The sequence below is a fragment of the Zea mays genome, chromosome 5 (assembly GCF_902167145.1).
Source record: "Zea mays cultivar B73 chromosome 5, Zm-B73-REFERENCE-NAM-5.0, whole genome shotgun sequence".
Lineage (NCBI taxonomy): Eukaryota > Viridiplantae > Streptophyta > Magnoliopsida > Poales > Poaceae > Zea > Zea mays.
Window position 1 is genome coordinate 218,110,550 of NC_050100.1, and position 26,147 is coordinate 218,136,696.

The 26,147-nt window shown below is 44.6% G+C and overlaps 1 protein-coding gene across 1 annotated transcript; it reads right to left on the reverse strand.

Annotated features, from left to right (window-relative positions):
* Window positions 1-5,946: 5,946 nt before the first annotated feature.
* On the reverse strand, window positions 5,947-24,156 carry LOC103627774 (DNA repair and recombination protein RAD54). The gene is made up of 21 exons (XM_008648077.4): window positions 23,665-24,156; window positions 21,931-22,314; window positions 21,615-21,701; window positions 21,221-21,461; window positions 20,994-21,119; window positions 20,836-20,892; window positions 20,642-20,728; window positions 20,334-20,429; window positions 20,128-20,178; window positions 19,895-19,969; window positions 19,699-19,785; window positions 19,210-19,301; window positions 18,992-19,124; window positions 9,285-9,404; window positions 9,095-9,208; window positions 8,913-8,996; window positions 8,717-8,791; window positions 8,577-8,635; window positions 7,195-7,381; window positions 6,942-7,040; window positions 5,947-6,487 (listed from the first exon to the last, which is right to left on the reverse strand). The coding sequence occupies exons 1-21, from the start codon at window positions 23,979-23,981 to the stop codon at window positions 6,152-6,154; spliced, it is 2,907 nt and encodes a 968-aa protein (XP_008646299.1). The 5' UTR covers window positions 23,982-24,156; the 3' UTR covers window positions 5,947-6,151.
* Window positions 24,157-26,147: the final 1,991 nt, after the last annotated feature.

Below are 26,147 nucleotides of genomic sequence, written 5' to 3' on the forward strand. Positions count from 1 at the left end.
TGCCCCCAATGGCGAATTGATCAGCAGCAAAACTACATTGCTGATCTCAGATTTGCTGATCAGCAGCAAAGCATGGTCCTAATGATGAGTTGAGGTGAGCAAGAGAACTACGTGCTCCAAAAATGACAGAACCGACAGAGCTTTTCTTGCAGTGATGCATTTAACTTTTGTGACTGCACATGTGATGGGATGGGAACGAAGACCATGCACGCTCGTTGTGACCCCGAATCCTGCTTTTTTTAAGGGAATCCTACGGATCTCAGGGAGAAAAGAAACACATAGTTCCAACGATCAATGCAATACCACCCTCGGACAGTACAGATCCCAACTACACCCTCCAGCGAAAAAGTGTTCATCCCTGAATCTCACGCTAAGAACTAACAGATTCGTAATCGCCGATTACGCAAGAGTGCAAGAGCAAGACTACTTGACGGACGTTAACTATGCCTAGGGGATGCGTAGAACACTGCAGCTGTCAGCCAAATGGACAGACTTCAATAAAGGACAGCAGCAGGAGATGAAAGCGGATTTTGGTTTGAGCCGTTGGTCTCCTGTCCGTAGTACAGATCTCTCACTCTTCTCTGAACCTTCTTCCTTTGCGAGCCCGGCTACATGCCGATCGCCGACTAACTTTCGGACAGGCGAGCTGAGGCGGGTACAAATCCGCAAGGCCATGTGCACAAGCATGCAGTACTGTACTGGTCTACTATGCGTAACATAATCATGAAAAAACAAACCTATTTGCTCAAAGATGCACTTATAGTAATGCATATAGCGTGCTACAAAGAAAGTGAAATGTCTTCATTATGGAACGTCATAGATACTTGAGGTGGTGCTCTATCCGCGGAAAATAATGTGGTTTCAATTCACTCCTTTGTGGGCTTTAAAAAAATTGGCTCCTTTGTGGACGGAGAATACACATCCCACCGGAAGTTCAAAACCCATCATATCATCTCGATGCTTGGAGCGATTCACATTCATATTCCTCCTGATTGGTTGCCGACAGCCACAGGGCCTTGCTTGCGCGGGGCTGCACCGGTGGAAACACACGTGAGTTACATCCCAGTGCGTATGCAGGCCAACGAGCGTAAAATGGCTTTGACTGCACCCGCATATAAAGACTGGGCGTAGCCGTGTAACCAACCAATCAGGAACGCATGCACGATCAACGCTTGTGAGAGCCTGGGCATTAGGAGCTGGGCAACCAATCACACAGATTATGTATGAAAGCAAGAACATGGTGTAATGTTTGGCAGCACAACCGTCCGTACCACCGTCTACCAGGACAAACGAAAATAATTAAGAAGTGTCGGTTTAAGTTGTCTTCAGTAGATCATATATATGGTTGTGCGAAATAATGATTTACACTATAAACTATATCGTCTATAAAATAAAGTTTAAAATAAAGCATGATATAGGAGATATAATGAGTAAGCTGCTATAGACATCCTTGCAATGTCAAGTTCGGCGACATCGTGTGTCCACATTTCATTTGGCACTAATAGCACAAAGTTATCAAGAAACATCGAACAATTGGCAAGTAGATATCAAGAGGATATCATTTTCGATACCTCCAACTTTATTACTATCTGTCCTAGTATATAAGTCGTAATGATTTTTAATTTTAGTCCTATAATATAAGACATGCTCACTATAGACATATGTGCATCGATACAGTAATACTAATAATAATAGAGAGAATTAAATATATTTCTTGGTCTTTTAACTCGGTATAGTTACGTCTTATATATTAGGACGGATGATGTATTGATTAGCCAAATGGCGTATTACTAAAAGCTATCTCCAATAAGGATATACAAAAATAAGAATCCAAATATACGTTTGAGTTAAGGGGTGTTTGGTTAGAGGGACTAAAGATTAGGATGTGTTTGGTTTCTAGGGATTAATTTTAGTCCCTCCATTTTATTCTATTTTAGTCCCTAAATTATCAAATATGAAAACTAAAATAGAATTTAGTTTCCATATTTGCCAATTTAGGGACTAAAATAGAATTAAATCGATGGACTAAAAATTAGTCCCTAGAAACCAGACTAATGTTTAGTCCCTACATTTTATTCCATTTTAGTTCCAAAATTGCTAAATATAAAAACTAAAACTTTATTTTAATTTCTATATTTAACAATTTATATACTAAAAAGGAATAAAATTAAGGGACTAAACATTAGTCCCTACAAACCAAACATCTCCTTAGTCTCTAGTTTGTAGTCCCATTTAGTCCCTTTTTTGCCAAACACTGGGACTAAAATATGGACTAAAATAATTTAGACTTTAGTACTTCACATATGTGCTAAAAGGGACTAAACTATATTAATTCCACATTACCCCTCACTTAGTTCAATTGTACTAATAGCAGGAGAATATTAGCATCTCCAATAACTCCCATAGACCTTTGTCCCAGTCTTATTTTAGGGGGAAAAAGAAAAATAATCCTCCAACCGTTCCCTAGTTGTGCTCCCAAATTTCTCGCAGGCGAAAATCACCTCATCCGCGGCGTAAACCTTCGCCGCGCACTGAGCTCCCAATCACCTACCGATTTTCTAATTGCCACGCTATTTTCTGTTTCGCGCCTCCGGCAGAACCTGCTGACTTGATTTCGCGTGGGTTGTGGAGGACGACACCCTCTTGAGGCGGCTGCTGCAAATGGTGAATCACCGAAAAATCAACATCGATGTATCCCGCAAATGGTGAATCACCGACAAAAGCTTCTTTGGTGACGGTGACACAAAATTCATCTGCGACGGCTGATGATTTCGAGGTAATGGCTTTCCAAAATTTGCAAGTCCATGACAAGTTTTGCATACCCTGGCATGGACTTCTTCATCGCACCAAGGCGAGGAGCAGATCACGCCTGAAGCTTGCGCCAACACATGAAGTAGATCGGCGGCGCCGGGAGGAACGAAGGATGCGTGACGCAGAAAAAACAGTGTGACAGTATGATAGACAGACAGGTTTTGTGGGCCCAACAACAGATTCATTTTAGTTTTTTTCGAAAATATTGGGAGCTGTTAAAGTATTGACACTTTTTTCAGGAATTTAAATCTTAGGGAGCTCCCAATGCTCATGTATTGAGATAAATAATTTTGGAATTTGTTGGAGATGCTCTTCAAGGCTATTTTAGCCTTATTATGAGTCATTTAATATATTCTTACTATTTTTAGCCCTTAGAACCAAACATGTTAGAGACTAAACTTTAGTCCACTAACTAAACTTTAGTCCCTAGACTAAAGAAACTAAACATGGCATTAGTCAACCAAAAGACGAGATCCAAATGTTACCATGTCCAATCGAGTACACAAATATACATTTAAGAAGATGGCCATTCCATATATAAGTATTATCTCATATCGCACCTAAAATGGATATCAAGTACAAGTAACCTATTGAAGATGCTACATTGTCATTTAGGGCAGGTTTAGTTGTATGTCGATTGGAGTGGATTGGATGGCATATAATCCTTTAGTTCTTTACTAGTCATTTTAAATAGTAAATACTAATTAGTCGGTTGATTGTTTGTTACTACAGTTTCTATATTCAGAATATTTATAATATCTATTTCTTATTAAACATAAATGGTTGTGAACTCTAGCGGTTAAAACCTAGACGTAGGAGGGGGGAGGGTGAAGATTTAAACCCGAGCACCACACTCATTTTTAGACTTCTATTTGCGCTCGCTAGAGGAGATGATGTACTAAGAGATAAAGTCCCGTTTAGGGCTTGTTCGGTTATTTTTAATCCATATGGATTGGAGAGGATTGGTATGGATTGGAGGGGATTTTGACTTACTAGGGATTGAAACCCCCTCAATCCCCCTCAATCCATATGGATTGGGGTAGAACCGAACAAGCCCTTAAGGGTTAGGTAGAAAACTTAAATCAAATCCGTGATTCCCGAGGATTGAAGGAAAATTAACCATAAATCTCTAAAAAAAAATTGAAGGAGAGTTAAGTTTCCAAACTAGCCTTAAATATAATAGCGATTAGGCACACTAAAAAAATCTTAAAATTCTAATAATATTCAAAAGTATTTGGACTTTAAGTCAACAAACCTGAATCGTTACCAAACAATAGTCATTAGACCTACTTCACTTCATACGAACTTATCAACATCTATTATTGTAAAAATACTTAAAGTAACGCCTACATTTTGCATTAAATTACTAGCTTCTACATTTGTATCTGATTTTTCATTCACTATTGATGTGGTCTATGAAAGATAATTTACAGTAGCCTAGTAAATTAATATCTAAATTACTCACCAAGGTAATTTAAAATAACCTCAAAAAATTATATGTAAATTATCCATCTATACCATGACAAAAAATAATTTAAAATACTACAAATTTGCATCCAAGTTATTAAATTATACCAATATGAAAGACATTGAAAAATGATCCCTAAATTTACATCTAAATACACACATATGTCATTATAACATAAAATTTAAAGTAACACATTTAATTTGTATCTAAATTATCCACCGACACGTCTACCATCATATAAATACTAACTAGTCGGTTGCCCGTGCGTTGCGACGGCTTACAACAATACCCACGTAAACTATCCACCAAAAAACTTTCAAAAAATTTTATTGATTGTCCCCGCTCTCCGTATAATTTTTTTTATTTGGCTAACTGATGTTATTGTTTACTCCATGCAATATGTCATGGTACAACACGGCCAATGAAGTGAGCGATTAGAAGAGAGTTCGCAACGACTTATTGAACGAACAGAGATTATAAAATGACATAATTTCACCATATAGAGACCAAATAAGAGAAAGTTTGTGAGCTCAAGTTTATAAAATAAGTCACATGAACTCAAACTTATAAAAAAGATGGATCAAAATATGGAGTGATTACTAAAGTCAGGCATCAATAAAAACTGGATGCGCTCCATATAAATTATGTTACTTCAAAGCAATTACTAACGTTTAAAACCAACAAATAACCTTTCATTTTACTGTTAGTGTGACAAATCATTGTTGCTCCATCCAATTCAGCAACCTCAAGCACCATGAAGTCCATTGAGCCAATGTGGTCTCATAAACAACATAATGCTTGCAAGAGTCAAGAACGTCGTGCCGTGCTTGGGCTGTAGCCTCCATCCGGAGTGTTGGCCCGGCCCGACACGATTATATATATTTTTATTTTACAAAAAAAAATGTATACACATATATACAATTTATATTCAATAATAAAAACATATGAGCATGATGTTCTACTGGTTACACAGCTTCACCGAGAGTCTTCTACCCTTCTTCCATCAGGGTATGGGTTCAAACCTCACCTCTTACACCGTTTTTTAACATTTTAAGCTGATTTAATCAAATAGGTCGACGGGCTAACGGGCTGGTCTAGCACAGTCAGATATGACGTGCCTGGGCCATAGTTGTGACCCGCGGACGTCTGGCCCGTGTCGGGCCGCCGTTTGACCATCTATAGGCGTGCAACAGATTAATTTAAAATAGTTGTGAAAGGTTATTTGTAAAAAGATAACGCGGGACGACCGTTGAAACTTGTGCTTTAAGTATAGTATAGATATAAACTATTTTACAAATAATTCAATAGTCATAAAAAACATTGCATATATTTCTAAATTACACAACTCTACCACTATTAAATTACAAAGTCATAATGAAGGGTACAAGCATTAGGATAAATATTTATTTTAGTAGACTAGTTATTAAGTGTGGGAAATGTTCCATGATAAAAAACCATGAAACTAGCCATTCTGATTAAGTTAAATTAACACTCTATGACAATAAATTTTGTAAGATGATATTTCAAATAAGCGTACATTTTGAGTGAATGACTAATTCATATTTAACATTGATAATTTAATTTAAGTGCTCTATGTTTTATAAAACAGTGCTGCTACGCTTATGTTCTTCAATACAGCAAATGTCCTAAGTGCTACAAGTCCAAGGTAAAATGATTGTTTATACTCCATTCCAAATTGTAAGTAGTTTTTGCTTTTCTATGTACATACCTTATTAGGACCTATTTTTTATTAAAAGAAAATTGTAGAAACCTGAATAAAAGATGCAATAGGCACCGACAAAGCTGATGGCATTATATATGCAACAGATAGCACATCAACATATATGAGACTAAGTAATTCTGAATTGACACTCAAACAAAATCATCGTCAGATATATCAGAAGCAACATGAAGCTTTTTAATTTGAGGTTGATCCAAAAAGGGGCTGGTTTTCATCAACCCTTGCAAGCAATTTGGTGATGGTCTGGATTTGGTTGAACATTTCAAAGACGAATTCTTTAAATGAAATCCCATCTTCAAATTCTTGCCATTTAAGGATTGCTTTCCAGGTTTGCTAGGAGAATTGGGTATCTGCACTCCTTTTTCTCCGGTGGCTGCTATTCCGTTTTGTTGATGAGCTGCTGATCGCACCATAGATTCAACTGGAACAAGTTTTCCATCAACCTGATTGGTGAAAACAAAAGAAACCTGCAAAATGCACATGTGCATTGTTACCAGTCGTGGACTCGTGGTTATCTCCTAACAACTAAGTTTAAACTAAAATCTGCAGCACAGATGCCATAGATGTTGTTTGTAATGCAAAAGTTTGTTCTCAAATGCAGACTTTTTTTTCGAAAAAGCAGGAGAGCTGCGTATCAATATAAATGTAGAAACAAACAAGTGGATCCAGAGAAAAAGATACTGGGTCTGAGACTTACAATCCTAAAATAAGTACCCCCTATGTTTCAAATTATAAGTCGATTTGGCTTTTCTAAGTGCATAACTTTGTCTATGCACCTGGATATACATCATGTCCAGATACATAGTGAAATATATGTAATGCTACATATAAATGCCAAAACTTGTAGTTTGGAATGGAGAGAGTTAGATTTATGAACCAAACCAATGAGATGCAGATGCACAGAGGGTCTTAGGCTGTCACCTCTTCGCCAGCAGAACACTGCAGTATAGTATCAGGTACAGTTGATGGGTCACAGTGATGTCCCCAACTTCCTAAGTCTTCTTCAGTAGGTCTTCCAATCTGAAAAAAGTGGGCATAGAAAATTAATCGAATCCCTTGAGGTTTAAAGCTGAAGAAATGCCTTGTCCAGTCTTCCCCAATGGGTCAAGTTAAACAAAGATTACTGGCTACTGCAGAGCTAGGCAACATATAAATAGGGTGCCATCAAAATTACCTGCTGATGTGTGCTATTCATTTTCTGCAAACATCCAGATATCTCACCAAACCCACCAATATCAGCATAATCTTGCACTCCAGGTATTGAAGCCTTATGACCAGTGGCTGCAAAACCAGTACCATCCAAAGCTGGATCTCCATCCTTGTCACAGCGGCTACACTTCAAATTTTTATGTATTTCAGACCTGTGCAAATGAAGGTAAGCAACAATATGATACATGGTATTAACTAAAGGTACAAGGAACTGCATTTAAATGACAATACTGAACACAGATATTGCCTTTTGCAAGTGCTGACAAATTTTCTTGTTTGTATCACATCTCTTGTTTGTGTGGCACATATGTATCAGCTTTTTCTGTCTTTGTTAAACATTTTCTTCTTCTATTAAGACACTTGCATGTTCAAGAAAAATATGGGGAAATTCTAATGATAGTGTATTTTGGCCAAGCTCGAGAAATGCCTAGGAGTCTAGTTAGTCCAACATCAAGTTAGCGATTGCCTATTGCTGTTATTCTTGAAACTGACATACTATCGGTTCGCCTAAAAACAAATGATAATGATCTAACTTTTCCAAATAACTTATCACTTAATTATAATTTGTGCTTTACACAATACAATCATGTACTCTTCTTGAATCTCAGCTCCTCACAACTGAATGTAAATGGTAACTGCTAGGCAGACTCTGTATCGTGGATGGGCTTAGGCTGTCTTCAGCAGGACGTGCATATGGTCATGCAAAACACTGTTTTTTAATATAGACTATATTGTTCACAAAGATGAGTTTAAAATAAAAGCTGGGATAGGGAGTGCTGGAGATGGCCAGGCCGTGCATAGAACGTGCATATGACCGTGCAAAACACTATGTTGTAATGTAAACGGCACTATTTACAGAGTGGAGTTTAAAATGGAGAGTGAGACAGGTGGGATAGAAAGGCTGCTGGAGACAGCCATAGTCCCAGGCACATAGGATAGGGCTGGTAGAGGCCCATAGCCCAGGTGCCCTTGATTGTGTTGAGATAGGCTTGGATGACAAGGATCGGTTCCACTTCTATAAACCCTAATTTGTGGCCATCCTCTCTCTATAAGCATGTGTTAACTCGCTTACAGTAACTACAGCAACTTCATTGAACCGCAACTGACAGAAATTATTTGCAAAGCGGATCAACATGTTCAGCGTCATTTGCTGAAAACAATTGACAAAATTAGATAGCTAATGTTTGGTCAAGCTAAGCTCCACGTCTACCCAATATGTGAAGTCCAGTTGTACTAACCATTAGCTGGTTCCGGCTGGTTATTTTTTAACTCATTTGTTGTTGTCTAATGTCTTTCCCTACTAGTAACAAGATAAAGAAGCCACATGATCAGAGGAACAAATCCAACCTGACATGTTCATGAAAAATAAAAAGATCGCGCAGATCTTCTGTTGAAAGAGAATTCCCCTGTAAAAATATGATGACAAATCAATATATTTCGCACTTAAAAATATTGAACAGAGTAAAAGAATACTCAAATAATTGAACCTGCATTTTATTGTCCGCTTGCTCCTGCTGAATAACTTTTTGCAGGCCTTCTTTCGACATTTGACGCTGATATACCTTTAGAAGGATGTAGCACATAAAGACATAAAGTTACAGTGCAAGAAAGCTAGAAACTATCATCCATTCACTAGAAAGCAAAAAAGGGATAACCGAAAATACAAGCTTCAGGGTTGGCAACCTTCTCCTCGATAGTTCCTGTGCTTAAGAACCTATATATGTAAACTCTCTTTTTCTGTCCATCTCTCCACACTCTAGCAGCAGCCTTTCCAGATGGTAATAGATCACAGAAGAGCAGGTTAGGCAAGGAGCAGTCACAAGAACGTTGAGAAGGTGATTAACATGAGATGCATAGAAATTAACCTGCTTATCATTGGCAGGGTTCCAATCAGGGTCGAAGAGAACCAAACGATTTCCACCTACCAGGTTAAGCCCACAGCCACCTGCCTTGCTACTAAGTAGAAAGACAAACTCGTCCTGTCAAATACAATAATTTTAGATATAACAGTGTTGTTGTAACAGAAATTCAGGATACAGGGCAGATGTTATGTACCCTAGATAGATCGTTGAATTGGTTCACCAGCTTCTGCCTTTTATTGATGGATGTTGATCCGTCAAGTCTAACATATGGGTATCTTCTTTCCCGGCATAATTGAACAAATAGATCCAATGTCTGAATTTTTTTAAAAAAAATAGAAGTTGGAACAAGATATTTATATGAACCAACCTGAAGGTTTTCTTATTCCTAAAAAAGAAAACCTTGTCTGTAAGTTACAAAAATCTCTTTATGTTTTAAAACAATCTCCCAGTCAATGGTATGAGATTTGACTCTTTTATGAGTGTGCCAACCTTTGGAGCTTGGAGGTCTTGGGGTTTTTAGCCTCAAAGGTCTTGGTTGGGCACTCCGCGTGAGATGGTTGTGGGTGGCCAAAACTGATCCCTCCCGGCCTTGGGCGAATCTGCCCCTCCAAATTTCTAATAAAGTTAAGGCCATGTTCCATACTGCTGTGATCTCTGATCTTGGTAGTGGTATCTCAATAAAGTTTTGGTGTGACAAATGGATTTGTTAGACTGTGTGTGGGCCGGCACCACTGACGGCCCATTAGGGTTAGGGTTGAGTCTATATATTGTATCCCTTCTCTATGCAATACAACAGTTCACTCTTCTACATGGTATCAGAGGATTAGGTTTAGGATTTTTCCTCCTCTCCTCCCACTGCAGCCGCCGGCGGCTCCCTTCCACCCAGCCGCCGCCTGCCATCGCTGCCCCCGGGAGGCCCAACCTTCCCTCCCGGGGGCGGCCACACCTCAGCCGTCGGCACTCTTCCTCGGCCGCCGAGGCCTCCCTCTTTCCCCCACCCCGTCCGTCTTGGATCCGGCGGCGGACAGCAGCAGCACCCAGGTTCCTTCCTCGTGGAGTCCACCAGGACTTCCTCCATGGACGCCGAGCGCCCCTTCCCTCTAGCCGACCTCCTCTCTCTCTGCGATCCCCATGGCCGTCGGACCCTGCGCCTCCCTCTGCTCCACACAACCCAGCAATGGTGGCCGCCGAGCTCTCTACTGCCATCTCCCTCCAGTCACGCTCCCTCTCCCCCATGGCTGCTGGCCACCAAGAACGCCCAGGTTCCCATCTCCTCCCATGGCCGCCGTGAGCTCGGGCTCGTCCCTCACGGCACCCTGCCTCTGCTGCCGCGCCGTGGAGCAGAGCTGACTGGTGTTTAGTTGAGCTCCTCCATGCGTGCAAGGAAGCCAGGCTCCATCTTCAGCAGCATCTGCCATCCATGGGCTTGGCCAAGGCAGGACGTGCTTTGCTCCCAGGCCAGCCCATCGGCGCCGGCCGCCGCGCCATCCACCCCGGCACCCGTGGCGGCGCTGGCCACGCCAAGGCCCCCGCGCCCGCCACCAAGGCCGCCGCCCCGCCCCGGCCACCCCTGCTCCCGTCGTCGCTCTCTAGCCGCCCTGGACCTTGGCGCAGACGTCGCCGCAGGGCTGGGCGTGGACGTCGTGCTGGGCACGCGCGCCCCATGGCTGTGGATCTGGATGGCGACTCCCTCTCCGTTGCGTCCTCCGCCGGCCTCCACCGAGCTCCTCTCCCTGCTGGCCATGGCAGCCATCGCCCCAGGGACCCACCTCCCCTCCCCTTGGCCGCAAAAGCGTCGCCCGACCCCTGGTCACCTGGACCCGCGCCGCCCCTCTTCCTGGCCACGTCTCCCTTTCCTCTCCCCTTTGGCTAGCCAGCTCTAGGATCGGCGGCACCATCAACGCGCCCCCTGCCCTCGCCTGAGCCACATAGCAGCGCTTCTCTCTTCACGCCTCTCCCGTCGCCGGAGTCAACCAATCCTGCCAGGTCCGGTTCAGGCCCCTGTCCGGCTGGACCCGCCTCGTCGCCCTCACCCTACATCGCCTTCGCTGGATCCGTCGCTGCCGCGGCCTTCCCGACCGGATCCTCGTTGCTGCGACTTTCTCGGCTCGATCTGCTGTCCCTTTGGCTGGATCGTGATTTCCTGGCCAGATCTGTCGCTGTCGTGGCCTTCCCGGCCGGATCTGTCGTTTCCCCTTCTTTTCTGCCGCGGGCGCGGACACCGTGACCGGCGCAGACGCGAGCGCTGCTGTCGGCCTCCCTGGCGAGGCTCCTTGACGTCCGGACGATCAAAGAAGCAGGAAGGTCAGCCTGCCGGTGCCCTTTTGCTGTGTCGCCCTGCCGATCGTTGACGCTCGAACGTCGACCCCTCCCGAAGATCAGGCTTCTGTTGTGTCTCCCGACCGCGACCACCTCGACTTCGGCATCTGGGGGTTATCTTCTTCTTGGAGCACACACCGGTCTCTACTTCAGTCGCATGATTCACACCATCACGACGTTGTGACTGCGGGGGGTTTCAACCCGTCGACTCCTACCTTCAGCCTCTACTCCAGTCTCATCGTGTGTGATGCCCTCGTTGCGACTGCGGGGGGATGTTAGACTGTGTGTGTGAGTGTGTGTGGGCTGACACCACTGTTGGGCTGTCAGCCCATTAGGGTTAGGGTTGAGTCTATATATTGTATCCCTTCTCTATGCAATACAACAGTTCACTCTTCTACATGGTATCAGAGGATTAGGTTTAGGATTTTTCCTCCTCTCCTCCCACTGCAGCCGCCGGCGGCTCCCTTCCACCCAGCCGCCGCCTGCCATCGCTGCCCCCGGGAGGCCCAACCTTCCCTCCCGGGGGCGGCCACACCTCAGCCGTCGGCACTCTTCCTCGGCCGCCGAGGCCTCCCTCTTTCCCCCACCCCGTCCGTCTTGGATCCGGCGGCGGACAGCAGCAGCACCCAGGTTCCTTCCTCGTGGAGTCCACCAGGACTTCCTCCATGGACGCCGAGCGCCCCTTCCCTCTAGCCGACCTCCTCTCTCTCTGCGATCCCCATGGCCGTCGGACCCTGCGCCTCCCTCTGCTCCACACAACCCAGCAATGGTGGCCGCCGAGCTCTCTACTGCCATCTCCCTCCAGTCACGCTCCCTCTCCCCCATGGCTGCTGGCCACCAAGAACGCCCAGGTTCCCATCTCCTCCCATGGCCGCCGTGAGCTCGGGCTCGTCCCTCACGGCACCCTGCCTCTGCTGCCGCGCCGTGGAGCAGAGCTGACTGGTGTTTAGTTGAGCTCCTCCATGCGTGCAAGGAAGCCAGGCTCCATCTTCAGCAGCATCTGCCATCCATGGGCTTGGCCAAGGCAGGACGTGCTTTGCTCCCAGGCCAGCCCATCGGCGCCGGCCGCCGCGCCATCCACCCCGGCACCCGTGGCGGCGCTGGCCACGCCAAGGCCCCCGCGCCCGCCACCAAGGCCGCCGCCCCGCCCCGGCCACCCCTGCTCCCGTCGTCGCTCTCTAGCCGCCCTGGACCTTGGCGCAGACGTCGCCGCAGGGCTGGGCGTGGACGTCGTGCTGGGCACGCGCGCCCCATGGCTGTGGATCTGGATGGCGACTCCCTCTCCGTTGCGTCCTCCGCCGGCCTCCACCGAGCTCCTCTCCCTGCTGGCCATGGCAGCCATCGCCCCAGGGACCCACCTCCCCTCCCCTTGGCCGCAAAAGCGTCGCCCGACCCCTGGTCACCTGGACCCGCGCCGCCCCTCTTCCTGGCCACGTCTCCCTTTCCTCTCCCCTTTGGCTAGCCAGCTCTAGGATCGGCGGCACCATCAACGCGCCCCCTGCCCTCGCCTGAGCCACATAGCAGCGCTTCTCTCTTCACGCCTCTCCCGTCGCCGGAGTCAACCAATCCTGCCAGGTCCGGTTCAGGCCCCTGTCCGGCTGGACCCGCCTCGTCGCCCTCACCCTACATCGCCTTCGCTGGATCCGTCGCTGCCGCGGCCTTCCCGACCGGATCCTCGTTGCTGCGACTTTCTCGGCTCGATCTGCTGTCCCTTTGGCTGGATCGTGATTTCCTGGCCAGATCTGTCGCTGTCGTGGCCTTCCCGGCCGGATCTGTCGTTTCCCCTTCTTTTCTGCCGCGGGCGCGGACACCGTGACCGGCGCAGACGTGAGCGCTGCTGTCGGCCTCCCTGGCGAGGCTCCTTGACGTCCGGACGATCAAAGAAGCAGGAAGGTCAGCCTGCCGGTGCCCTTTTGCTGTGTCGCCCTGCCGATCGTTGACGCTCGAACGTCGACCCCTCCCGAAGATCAGGCTTCTGTTGTGTCTCCCGACCGCGACCACCTCGACTTCGGCATCTGGGGGTTATCTTCTTCTTGGAGCACACACCGGTCTCTACTTCAGTCGCATGATTCACACCATCACGACGTTGTGACTGCGGGGGGTTTCAACCCGTCGACTCCTACCTTCAGCCTCTACTCCAGTCTCATCGTGTGTGATGCCCTCGTTGCGACTGCGGGGGGATGTTAGACTGTGTGTGTGAGTGTGTGTGGGCTGACACCACTGTTGGGCTGTCAGCCCATTAGGGTTAGGGTTGAGTCTATATATTGTATCTCTTCTCTATGCAATACAACAGTTCACTCTTCTACATGATTCATGGTCAATGCATTGGTGAATTTGCTCCTAGACTTTTAGCTGTTGTCCCCAAACGCATTGCCAACATCAGGACAGTTAGAGATGCCCTCTTTGGACCGACTTTTTATTCCTTCTTAATATAAAGATGCACAGTTCTCCTGCGCGTTCATTATATTAAGCGGTCTGGTTAAGATAGTTGTGTTTACTTAAAGATGGTTAATGTCTCAACTATCTATTTGCTTCTTTATGTTGATGATATACTATTTGTTGTAAAAGAAAAAAAAGAAAAAATAACTAAATTGAAGGCACAATGGATTAGAGAATTTGAGATGGACTTAGGTGCAGCTAAGAAAGTTCTTGGTATGAAAATTGTTAAAGAGAAAAAATCTGACAAGTTATACCTCAATCAGTGAGGTTATATTAAAAAACATCGTTTTAATATGCATAATGCAAAACCAGTTAGTACTCCATTAGCTGCACATTTCATACTATTCTCAACTTTATGTCCAGAGTCAGATGATGATATTGAGTATATGTCTAGAATTCCATATTCCAATGCAATTGATTCTCTTATGTACGTTATGGCTTGTTCTCTTCCTAATTTATCTCACGCATTGAGTGTTGTCAGCAGATTCGTGGCTAATCCAGATAAGAAGCATTAGAGGATTGTTCACTGGATTCTAGATATTTATGAGATACTTCTAATGCTTGTTTGCAATTTGAGAAATCTAGAGATGGAATTGCTGGTTATGTTAATTCTAATTATATTGGTGATTTGGATAAGAGGAGCTCTCTCACGGGTTATGTTTTCACCATTGGTGGTTGTACTATTAGCTGGAAATCAAGTTTGCATGCTATTATAGCTTTGTCCAGTGATTGCAAGTCGTCCGACTAATCGTGATTAGTCAAGCTGGTCGCCTGTTTATACTCGATTAGCCGGACGACTCGATTAGCTTGTCTAGTCATCCTGATCGTCCAACTAGTCGCCAATTAGGGCGATTAGTCGTCCAACTTGTAGTTCCTGGTCGTCAACGTCTAGGGTTTTTGTATTGTGCTTAGGCCTGGGAATGGGCCATGAAAACTCATGGGCAGAAAGGGCCTCCAAACTTATGGGCTGATAAATTTGGGTACTTTTTGGGTTCCCCACTGATTAGGTTAGAGTTGGATCAAGCCATTCATTAAAGGGCCAGTACGGATCGATCATCAAACACGGCCCAAACGTGTGCCTGGATCATGTGAAGGGCACAACTCGTGGATCGTGTGAAGGGCACAACCCGTGGATTGTGTGAAGCAACAACGCCTTCCTCCACGGTCTGGTCATCTGGAGAGCGGCGGCGAGCGCTGTGGAGACACAAGGTCACCGGATACGCTCCTCACCTGCTTCCTGTTGCCTTTCCCTTCCAACACGTCGCCCAACTCAAAGGGATTTCGTTCGATCCCTGGTCTGGAGGGAAGCAGAGATCCACTAGGAGTTTTGATTTGCTTCTCCCTTTTCTTGTTTGTGAGGGTCATGCGTGAGCCCATGGATTGTACAGATTCAATTAGCTAGTTGTGGTGCTTGCTTGTTTGTGAGGGCCCTTGGATTGGCCCAAGGATTTTGAAAGGATCGGGGCGGATTAGGATGCCAGGACTTCATAGAACGGATCGGATTGAGCTATATCAATTTAGTTTGGATTCAAGTAGGGCTGGATCGACTTCATAATCTTTAGGATTGGAGTTGGGTTAGGGCCGGATTGTGACTCATTACCAGGCCTAATTGTGCTATTTTCGGCCCATCTACAGGAATTTTTATTCTGTCTTCTCTCCGATACCCTAGCTGGTAGCTGCGCCTTAACCATGTCTAAAGGAAAGAGAAGTAATCCACTACTGCTTGATGACTTTCAATGGGAGAGTGTGTTGGAATAAGTCGTGTGGTCTTTACTGCAATTTTTTTACTGCTTTAAGGACAGCGAAGGACAGCAGCATCTGTTGTTGTTGTTGGTCTTTACTACAGTTTTTTACTGCTTTAAGGACAGCAGGTTGGGTAGAGGACAGCGGCATCTGCTGTTGCTGTTGGTCTTTAGACTAGAAGACAGGGCATGGTCTTGTGAAGGACAACATGCTGCAGGACAACATCTCCTTTAGTATCTAGAGGACAACAGGAGCTTTTTGACCGTCCTCCTTTAGCATCTAGAGGACAGCAGGGACAGCAGCATCTCTAATATTGCAGAGTAGTGTGTAGTGCAGCATGTTCATTGTGTAGTGTGTAGTACTGTAGTGCAGTGTGTAGTGCAGCCCCTAGGGCTATAAATATGTGTCTCCAACCCTTAAATGGGTATGGCATCGTGTAGTATTTGAGAAAATAAACAGAAAATCGGTCCAACTCATAGTGTCATCCTCTCGATGAGAGTAAGAGTCCCGTTGCTTACAGAGTGAATGGGTTGTTGAAAACGATGAGGTTCATGCGGGTGATGGTGCGATATTACTTGGGTCAATGTGGATGAAGTTGTTGGTGCAACTGAGGGCCTCCGCTTCGCTCGCCAACTTGGCCGCCTTCTTCAGAATTTGGATCACGAACTCCATTACATGTGCTGTTGCAGTTTCTATACATATTATTTCTTATTCTCGGTCTAGAAAACGACAAAGGGACACAACCCAACAGTCTAAAGGTGATGCAACAGAAGAAATGGATGAGGACAATGATGACGAATTTGGATCTGCTGAAGTTGCTGATGCAGGCTTCAAGTAGGCTGTTTGCTGCATTTTTGTTCCCGCTCAGTGCTCATATCTTTTGTGTTATTTATATATACCTACATAAATATAACAACTAGTCTAAAAGATCTAGGACGACCAGGGACCGACTAGGGGTCGACAAGTCCCCCTAGTCGTCGCCTAATCGTGATTAGTCGCCTGGTCAGTCCCAGGGATCGACCAGGCGACTTGTAATCATTGGCTTTGTCTACTACAGAAGATGAACATATGACTGCTTCTGAAGCTTGTAAAGAAGCTATTTGACTGAGGTTTATATTCTAAACTTTATGTGGTTACTTCTTACATTACTATGCAATTATGAATTGTGATAGCCAGAGTGTTATTTGTCTTACTAGATCAAATGTTTCAAGAAAGAACAAAGCACATTGATGTGAGATATCACTTTATTCAAGGTGTCATTGTTGAAGATGATGTTAAGGTATGCAAAATAAGTACTCATAATAACCATGTTAATATGTTGACAAAGTTTGTTCCTGAATCTATGTTTGACTGTTTGAGCTATGCTCAGACTTGGTATTACAGTTTAAGACCTAGTGACTTTTGGTGTCAGATAATATTTATTATTGAAGTGAGTTGATTGATGATACTTTATTTGCTACAAGATAAAATTCGTCTCAAGATGGAATATGATCTAAATTCTAATGTGAGCCTTGCGGGGATGCCAAAAGGGTCCGCGGTTCAGGTCGTGTTAACTAGAGAATTTGTTTCCGTATTGGATTGCAGTCTGTCTGCCCTATATATACATCTAGTCAATCACACGAGAAGAGAGACGACTCATTGTATTCCATGTGTTATGTAAACTCTTCTCATATATTGAAGACTACATGTTGGCCCCAGTGGTTTTCCCGCAAGGGTTTTTCACGTACATTTTTTCTCGTGTTCGATCCATATTGCATTATTTGCTAACAACACAAACCAAGGGGGAGCGACACCCTTGCACATGTGCTCCAACATGGATTAGTTAGGAGTGTTGACTCTCTAAGACCTTGGAAAAAATATCGATGAGTCTCCTAACCCTTGCCTTACTATACGTATTTGCTTTTGAGCAAATTTACTTCAAGAAAGAATTGCCATGATAGTGTGGGGTTGGCAATTAGAGTGCAAAATTTTAATTACACATTAGGCACTCGGGTGAAGTTGGACTTTCAATTAAGGACTTAATTATAGCAAGAATTATTTTGAAGGCATCGTGATCCTTTCAACATTGTTGTGGTCAGGGGGGCTAGGGGGCTCCCCCCTACATCCATGAAACTCCATTGGAGAAAGTGGTAGAGGGTAGAAGAGAAGGAAGGAGGAAAAAAAAAGAAGAGAGAGAAAAGAGCCCTCACTCAGGGTAGAGAAGGAAGAATAAGACAGAAAAATGAGCACTCTACCAGCTTGTGCTTCCTCCGCCACTGGTCACTAGGAAATCATCCTCCCAACCCATTACCGGATCCACCATTGGTTGTGGCCTTAACTCATAACTAGGTATGTGACTGTGTGTTGCCACGAGGCCAGGGAGTGTGGGGAGCGAAGCCTAGGCTACAAATATAATTTTTGTTTATTTCTAAACACTAAGGTACGTGTGGTTTGGTGGTTAGCCCAAATTTCTGGAGCAGAGGGATGTGAGTTCAAGTGCTCGTTCTGCACTATTTTTTGCGGGCGCTGGGCGTGGGGAGGGTGAAGTCGTGGTAGGCTGGTAGTAGGACTGGGCATTCGGTTCTTCGGTTCGGTTCGGTTCGGTTCCTCGGTTCTTGTAGATATTCGGTTCTTCAAAAACTGAAACCGAAATAGCAAGATAAAGAAACCAGAACCGACTAGTTCGGTTCTCGGTTCTTCGGTTCGGTTCCTCGGTTCTAACCGAACTGTAACAGTCACTCTAAAATTCTGAATAACGACAACTTTTGTGAGAAATTTCAGCAACATCTCCCCACAAACAACGACAAGTGCACAATGACCATAATTTCATAGATAATACATGGATGATTAGAGGTTCAACATAAGTCGATAACACAACATCCGAAGTTACAAACACATGTAACAAATTGAATCTAATACTTTTGGGTTTTTCGGTTCTTTCGGTTCTTTGGAGTGCAGAACCGAAAATATCTCATTTATTTCGGTTCTCAAAAAACCAGAACCGAATTTCATAACGGTTCCTTCGGTTCGGTTAGTTCGGTTCCGGTTCTCGGTTATTTCGGTTCGGTTCCTCGGTTCCGGTTCTTTTTGCCCAGGCCTAGCTGGTAGCACAAGGTGCCCACATTAAGTTCTTAATAGAGTAGTATAGATAAGCAAGCATGCCTAACATGTAACCCGTTATACCAACTAACAGAATTCTTGTCATCTTGTGAAGTAGGATTGGGATGGGCCAGAAGGTTATGAAATTTGGAATTGCTCGTTATACACATACATATGAAGCTTTTCTAATTTTATCCATGGCCTGTTTGGATGAGACCGTGCCCAAGCAGCTACGGCCTGGTCTGTAAGATAAGAAAAAATATGTACGTCAACTATACCTTATGACATCAATATCAAAATATTCTATTATAAATACCTGACCTGAGTATAATTTGATACAAGAACAATACGATCATCGGTTTTCTGACGTAGATGCCCCAGTAATCTTGCTAATACATGCATTTTTCCGGATAGCTCTACCCACATTCCTCCTCCGCCAGTCCATGATCCAGATCTTTGCAATATAAAACAGTAGTTGTAAGTTGGTTCAGTAAAATGAGAGAGAAAAGAGCCCTCACTCAGGGAGAAGTGTTAAGTACCTTCCTGAAAAAAGATCTGGCGGGAAAAAGTGTAGACAGTCATCAAAACCAGATACACCTGAATTGTTACTTTTTATGGTGTCGTAGATCAGCTGCAATATGAAGAAAGCCAAATGACAAATACATAATAGATTTCTCTTATAGCAAAAAAAAATCAAAATGTAAATTCATGATCACTAGAAATAGTAATATAAGCACTTCGCCCAGAAATTCATTATAACTTATTTGTGAAGTTTTATTACTATTAATTGCTACAGTGCACACTTTTATAGAAAAGAGCTTTATATCATCATGAGGCTAGAATTCTGGGAATTTCAGAACAGAATTGTTAAAAATCAGGAGAAATTTACATTGACCTTGCCTAATCCTACTTTTGAGAAGGTACATAGTAGAAATTACAAATTATTTTGAGGAAGGATACCCTTCAAGAATCAAGACACTTCAGCTGAAGGATAAATGCATCTCCGGTGGAAATATTAAATTATTTACCTTTGGATGATTGCATAATTTCTTAAGAGCGGTAATATATGCTAGAATTTTGGATTGCTTTGTTTCTTCAGATATCAAGCGTTTAATCTGAAAGGATAAATAAATAATTAGGTTGTTGCATGAAAAAAATCTAACTGTGTAACATTTATCTAATAAAAAATGTTCAAATCCAAGCAATGTAAAATTAGGTCCTCACGTTTTTGGAATGGATGAAGTGGTTGTACAGTGTTGTTTGCAAAGGAGTCAGCTTGCAGCAAACGACTTCAATAATCTGTAAATATTCTTCAGAGATTATAAGGAAAATCATTTTTGACAAAATAAATAGGACATGATACAGTTTTGTTTTCAATCAAAAGCATGGTGGGCATATTTGTTAAACTTTCACAATACAGAACAACTAAAAATTTTTGATCAAACAGATAAGCATACCTTTGGAGGCAAGTGATTGGATAACAGAGCATTTGTTCGTCTCAAGATAAACTGAATATCATAGAGAAACCATCATGATTAAATTAGTCTCCAGCTAGCACAAAAAGGACTTAACAAATAGCTTTAATGGTGTAGAATAGGCTGAATAGCATAGCATGCCAGTCAGAGTGTAGTACTGACAAACTTCTTTGGCAGGAAAGACTTGCCTGATTTACTTTTGCACTAAGCTCTGCAGATCTCTCAGATCCCAATTTCTTTTCTTCTGCACTTGCAGTGGGTTCTCTCCCACAGATGATTGGTGCCTTCATTTAAGGATAGATGGTACCAAGGTAAAAAGAAAGAAGTGGCTATAGGCCCGCAAGAAATAGTAGTGAACAACAGTTCTGATCATGTTTTCTAGGTTCCACCAAAAATACCTCTAAGCATGCATGAAAAGTACTGATTATCTTCGAATGAACAGCTGTAACTTGTATTTTGGCAGTACAGCCTGATTCATGTCAAGCTCCATACTTACTTCATAATAACGACGAAAATATGAAGCGTCCCCCAAAACCCCTGGATTTGTGAAATTCACCATTGAAAAGAATTCTTCCAAATCATTCTGCAGCACCAGAAAACATTGAGTACAGCAAATTCCAAGTCAATTGTTCTAGGATAAGCGTGCAATTCTATTTTGTGGTAGGTAGGTGGAGGGAGACCAAAATGTACCTGCATTGGGGTACCGGACAAGAGAATACGCCGTGTACATGGAAGGGCAGCCAAAGCCTACACATTATGCATTTTAACGTTTCAGCAGAACAAAGCCAGAGAGGGACCACAAGTGTAGATGAATAGTGTGTGTAAATGACATCAGTAAACTGACGGACCTTATTTGTCAGTGTCTGATCATTTTTCAGCCTGTGGGCCTCATCACATATGAGAAGGTCACAGCTGCCAGGTCTTTCAAATTTTGAAGAATGCATGCGGAAAGTCTCATAAGATATGATAAGTACCTGAAGATTATTCATGCACCACAGAAATTGTCATTAACTTGCAGCTACATTTTCATTTAGTATAGTGTATATTAACAAATAATTAGTAAGCAAAAGAAAACCTGGAGACGGCTCAAGGGTTTTAAGAAACTTTCAATTCCAGAAAGAACATCAGCACGTGTGCTTTCACAGAGGGCCAGCACCTGCACTCTGCCTTTCAACCACTTAATTATCTCAGATTCCCAGTTGCTAACTAAGCTTGTGGGGGTTACAATGACAGCCCTTTTAACCATTGGCTTATCATCAAAGCCTTGACAAAGAAGGGTATATAGTAATGTTATCGACTGTAAAGTCTTCCCCAATCTGGGCATGTACAACAAAGGTTTACAAGTTAGAAGTAGCTTTATAATACAGTGGTCAGTAATCAAATGAAGGTCAAAGAAAACATGTAGTATTATGCATTACATGAAAGTATAATAATGGAAAACAGAGGGAGGGATTTGGTCAGCTTATTACCCCATATCATCAGCTAAAATGCAACCAGAAATACCATCAGCACTCAGTGACCCAGAGACACAATCAAACATAAACTGAACTCCTTCCCTGCATTATAGAACATAAAAATGTAAAAAGATGCATGCTAAACTAAATTATAATTATTACACAAAGGATAAGCTAATTAGTAGTTCAAAAACAAACTAATTAACTTTTCCTAAGTGACATGCTTTCAAAAAGGAGGGTGTAATGTATAGCATAACTACTTTTACAACAGAGAACAAATCAAGTGTGTAAGAATACTCAAAGTGAAAACAACAACATAAGAGCATAATACCTTTGATGGGGTCGGAGGTAACGCACGAGCAAGTGGTCAACTTCGATAGAAGCAGAATTGCAATTTTCCTTCTCACACTCATCGCGTTGCCACAAAATCAATGGCTCAATACCAGGTGGAAGAGGTTCCTCCTTTTCTGATGAACTATCAGAAGCAACAACTGGTGACTGTGGAAGATGGTGTATAATATTAATTGCAAATGTCTGTGTTGAACCCCACGGGACAAATCTCTTACGAGCTGAAAGGCGTCGAGCAAGCTGCTCATTACTGTCACTATATCCATTTTGGCATGGAGGTTTGAATGGCTTACGAACTATTGCTGCTGCATCAGAAACTGAAAGAATACGTGGAATGAGTGGTTGCCTCCTTACAACCAGGTTGCCCCTGACAGAAACCAAAAATATATATAAGTGAAGTCAAAGACAATGATGTTAATGTGAAGTCAGATTAGTTGCCAATTGTCTGTTTCCTGAGCAAATTGTGCTACTGACTTAAACCACAAACTTCTCAGCCAGAAATGCAGCATTGTCAGTAACTTAAGTTAACATTTGATCTCATTTTTATTTCATATGTACGTTGTCTCATAAAATTGCAGAAACTCTTAGGATTACATGCTATCTGGTAGTTAAGGTTTCATAGGTTCATAAAAAATTGAGACCTTATTCATAATATTTCTGAAAAGGTTAGATAACTATAACTCGTCACACGTGTTTGGCATTCTTATTATCATAGCACGCATCATGTATAGTGGACAGGGCTCAAACCAATTAATTGACATTCAAGGCTTCATACACTGGATATTGTAGAACAGATTCCTTCAGGAATTGAACTTATCAAATACTTGACGAAATGATCAATCCTCAACAGGATCAAGCCATGTAACATTATTAAGGGGTGTTTGGTTTCTAGAGACTAATTTTTAGTCCCTCCATTTTAGTTCCTAAATTGCCAATCACAGGGACTAAAATAGAGATAATTCCTCTTTTAGTCCCTGTCTTTGGCAATTTAGAGACTAAAATGGAGGGACTAAAAATTAATCGCTAGAAACCAAACAACCCCGTAGGCTTCCATGGGAATGAGGATGTCAAAATCCGCTACCGCAGTCTAAACAAGACAGTGGGTGGGGGTTTGTGAGCTTGTCTTTGGTTGGTATGCGAAAGGGCCTCTAGCCGAGTTGGTTAGTTGGTCTGAGTAGCACTACTCGGGTCCTAGGTTCGACTTCCGTGGGAGCGAATTTCAGGCTGGTTAAAAAAATCCCTCGTCGGTCCCACGCCAAAACACAGGTTTAAGGCTCAGCTCGATTGCGGTCGTTCTCATGGCCTTCAATGCCGCTGTGTATATGTGGGACAGGGGTTCAGGGGTTTCTCGACCTGTGTGAGAAGGTCTTCTTCTTAATACAATAACCGGGACTGTCTTACTCCCACTGGTCGAGTTTTTGTCTTTGGTTGGTATCATGGAACTATTTGAGCCTGTAAACATGATCCAGAGTTCCCAGATGCGAATAACATCGTTTGGTTGGTATCATGGAACTATCACGCTCTGAAATGGATGATACAGAAATTTCGACACAAACACATATTAAGGCTAACCTCAACGTTCAAAAGTCATATTCATTCATCTAAACCGACACTAAATCCTCGATAATACTAATCAGTACAACAACAGCTAAGGAGCACACGAGTCGTAGGCGAGATCCACTAGTCTAGAGGCTGATGTGATGGCGTCAGAGCGTACCTGACAAGAGCATCGACGTTCTGCGATTTCATCTCCTTATCGGGAGCCGCCACGCCGCGTTGCAGGCCCCGAAGTGGCCGCCTGACGTTGCCACCGTGGTCGTCCCCGTCCCAGCCCTCGCCGCAATCGCTGCTGCCTCCTTCCTCCGCTTCGTCCCCGCCGCTCGCGTCACTGCTTTCCCCCACGTATTCGTCGTCGTCCGCCTCGGCCCCGCGGTTCGCCTCCGACTCTGATTCCTCCAGGTCGGATGGGACTGAAATGATCTCGTCCTCGTCGCCATCGCTGCCGCGGCGGTCGTACTGGCTCCTCGAGGGCATTCGCTGCAACGGACGGTGAATAAACGGAATGGGGATGAATGGAGCTGGCTCTGAGATGCTTCGATTGCTGTTTCGGCTTTCGGGACTAGCAAGTGGAGAGGCGGCCGCGGTTTCGATTGGGAGTTGAATGGATTTTGGGCAAGGGGATGCAAAAATTTTGGCGGTAGGAAAGGGAAGCGTGCTGGGGAAGATGCGGGAAATAGAAAAAAAAACGATACGTAAATGGGCCAAGCTAGATGACTAGGGTCCTGGGATTTGGCCCGTCTGTATTTGGATAGCGCCTAACAACGGACGATTTGGTTAATTGGGTCACCTGTTGCCATCGAATATGCTTAGGCCCGCGTAAGAGCGTCTTCACCGGATCATTTTCACTTGATCTCTACTAATCTTTAAGGGTGGACGGAGGGCGTCCACAGGTCTAGAGATGTCCAAATAGGCCGTCCGACTCAGCCCGTTTTGGGCCCGGCCGACAGGCACGGTTAGAAAACTGGGCCGGGCCGTCTAGGCACGCGGGCTCAATTTCCTGTCCGAGCCCGGCCCGCAGCGTGCCTAAACGGGTCGAGCCGGCCCGTTTAGCTCGAAAAAACGGGCCGAAAAACGGGCTATGCGGGCCGGTAAGTATGTTTTAGTGTAAAAAGCGGGCTTAACGGGCTTAGAGGTAAACGGGCCGTGCCGGGCTAGCCCATCGTGCCTAGTTTCTTGTCCGAGCCCGGCCCGCTTATTCGTGCCGGGCTGGCCCGGGCCCGCATAGAACCGGGCTGTGCCGGGCTCGGACCGGGCCCAAACAACGGGCTTCGTGCCAGGCTCACGGGCCTCGTGCTTATTGGACATCTATACACAGGCCTCACCACGCCCCCGCCCGTGATGCCCGCCGCTGCGCGCGTCTTCCTCCTTCCTCCCCGCATCCCGCACGCCCCGCGCCACGAACTGCTCCTCCCCCGCCCCGCGAACTGCTCCCTCCCACGCGCGCCCCTCGCCCTCGACGGCGCTGCCCTCTGTGATGGCGGACGCGCCCCCACCAACCCCGACCCCGAGATCCATTGCCGAAGAAACATTCTCGTCTTCCCCGCCCCGCTCACGTGAAACTGCCACTGATTTGGCCTCCCCCAACGCCGTCGAGACAACCACCGCCTTCCCCATCGTTTTCCCACGCGATTTGAACTGCCACGCAATTGCTTCCTCCCTCCTCACTCCTCCTCATGCAAACCCTACTCTCCTCTCCCTCGCACCTACGTCTGACATGACGGTGGAGCCCGACGACCTTGTGCGGCCTTCTCTGCTCCATGTAAGGCCACCTCTCGCCTCTCACCTGTTGTCGACGCGTTGGGTGTTTGGCCCTGGCCAAAAGCATGCTGGTGGCCACTGGCGCAGGCGTCCCGATGTGGCCTGGTCCTACCATCATCCGGCGCGCTCGACCTTGCCGTCGTCGTCGACACAGAGTTCTTCGATGGGCCCACGCTCTCTGTCTCCTCGTGCTTCCACCAGTTGCCTGCTCTGCTCCACCACCCTTTGATTTGATTTGATTTGATTGCGATGCAGGTCATTTCAGCTAAGGTACTGCCATGAAGAAGTTTACATCATGCGTGTGCTAAACACTTGAATTCTTGTCTTGATAATTATTTTTGTCTTGATAATTATTTTGGCTCTGCTTTGGTAATGCAGAGTGATAAAGAGATGGTTCTGATGATCATGGTTGGAGGTTACACAAACTTGTTTTGTTCTATGCACCATACAAGTAATTGTGGATTCATCTTTCGAGGGCCATATACTCCGGTCAATCCAAATTGGTATGTGTTTTCTTGGTAAATCCAAATTTTCTCCTTGCAACCACTTATGCGTGAGGCCCTGCTCCTTTGCATTTTTGGCTACCTGATGAATAACAGTTTGTCTCTCTGTCTTTTTAGAAACACATAACTGAAGTTTCAGATGATCGCTGGGCGCAGGGTGCTGTCTGTTTCTCTGATGTAAACAATCTGTGACTTTTGTTTGGTTTCCAGGTAATCAGCCAAATATAGTATGTGGTCTGGAGTTCATATTTTTGCTACTTTTCTGGCGCGACGATGTGGCGGAGGCGATGGCAAGGCCTAGAACAGATTAGTCGTCCTGCTCTGTGTTGGAAGTTATGTGAATTTTCTGCCTCCTAGCGCTAGACGGATGATTTTCTTC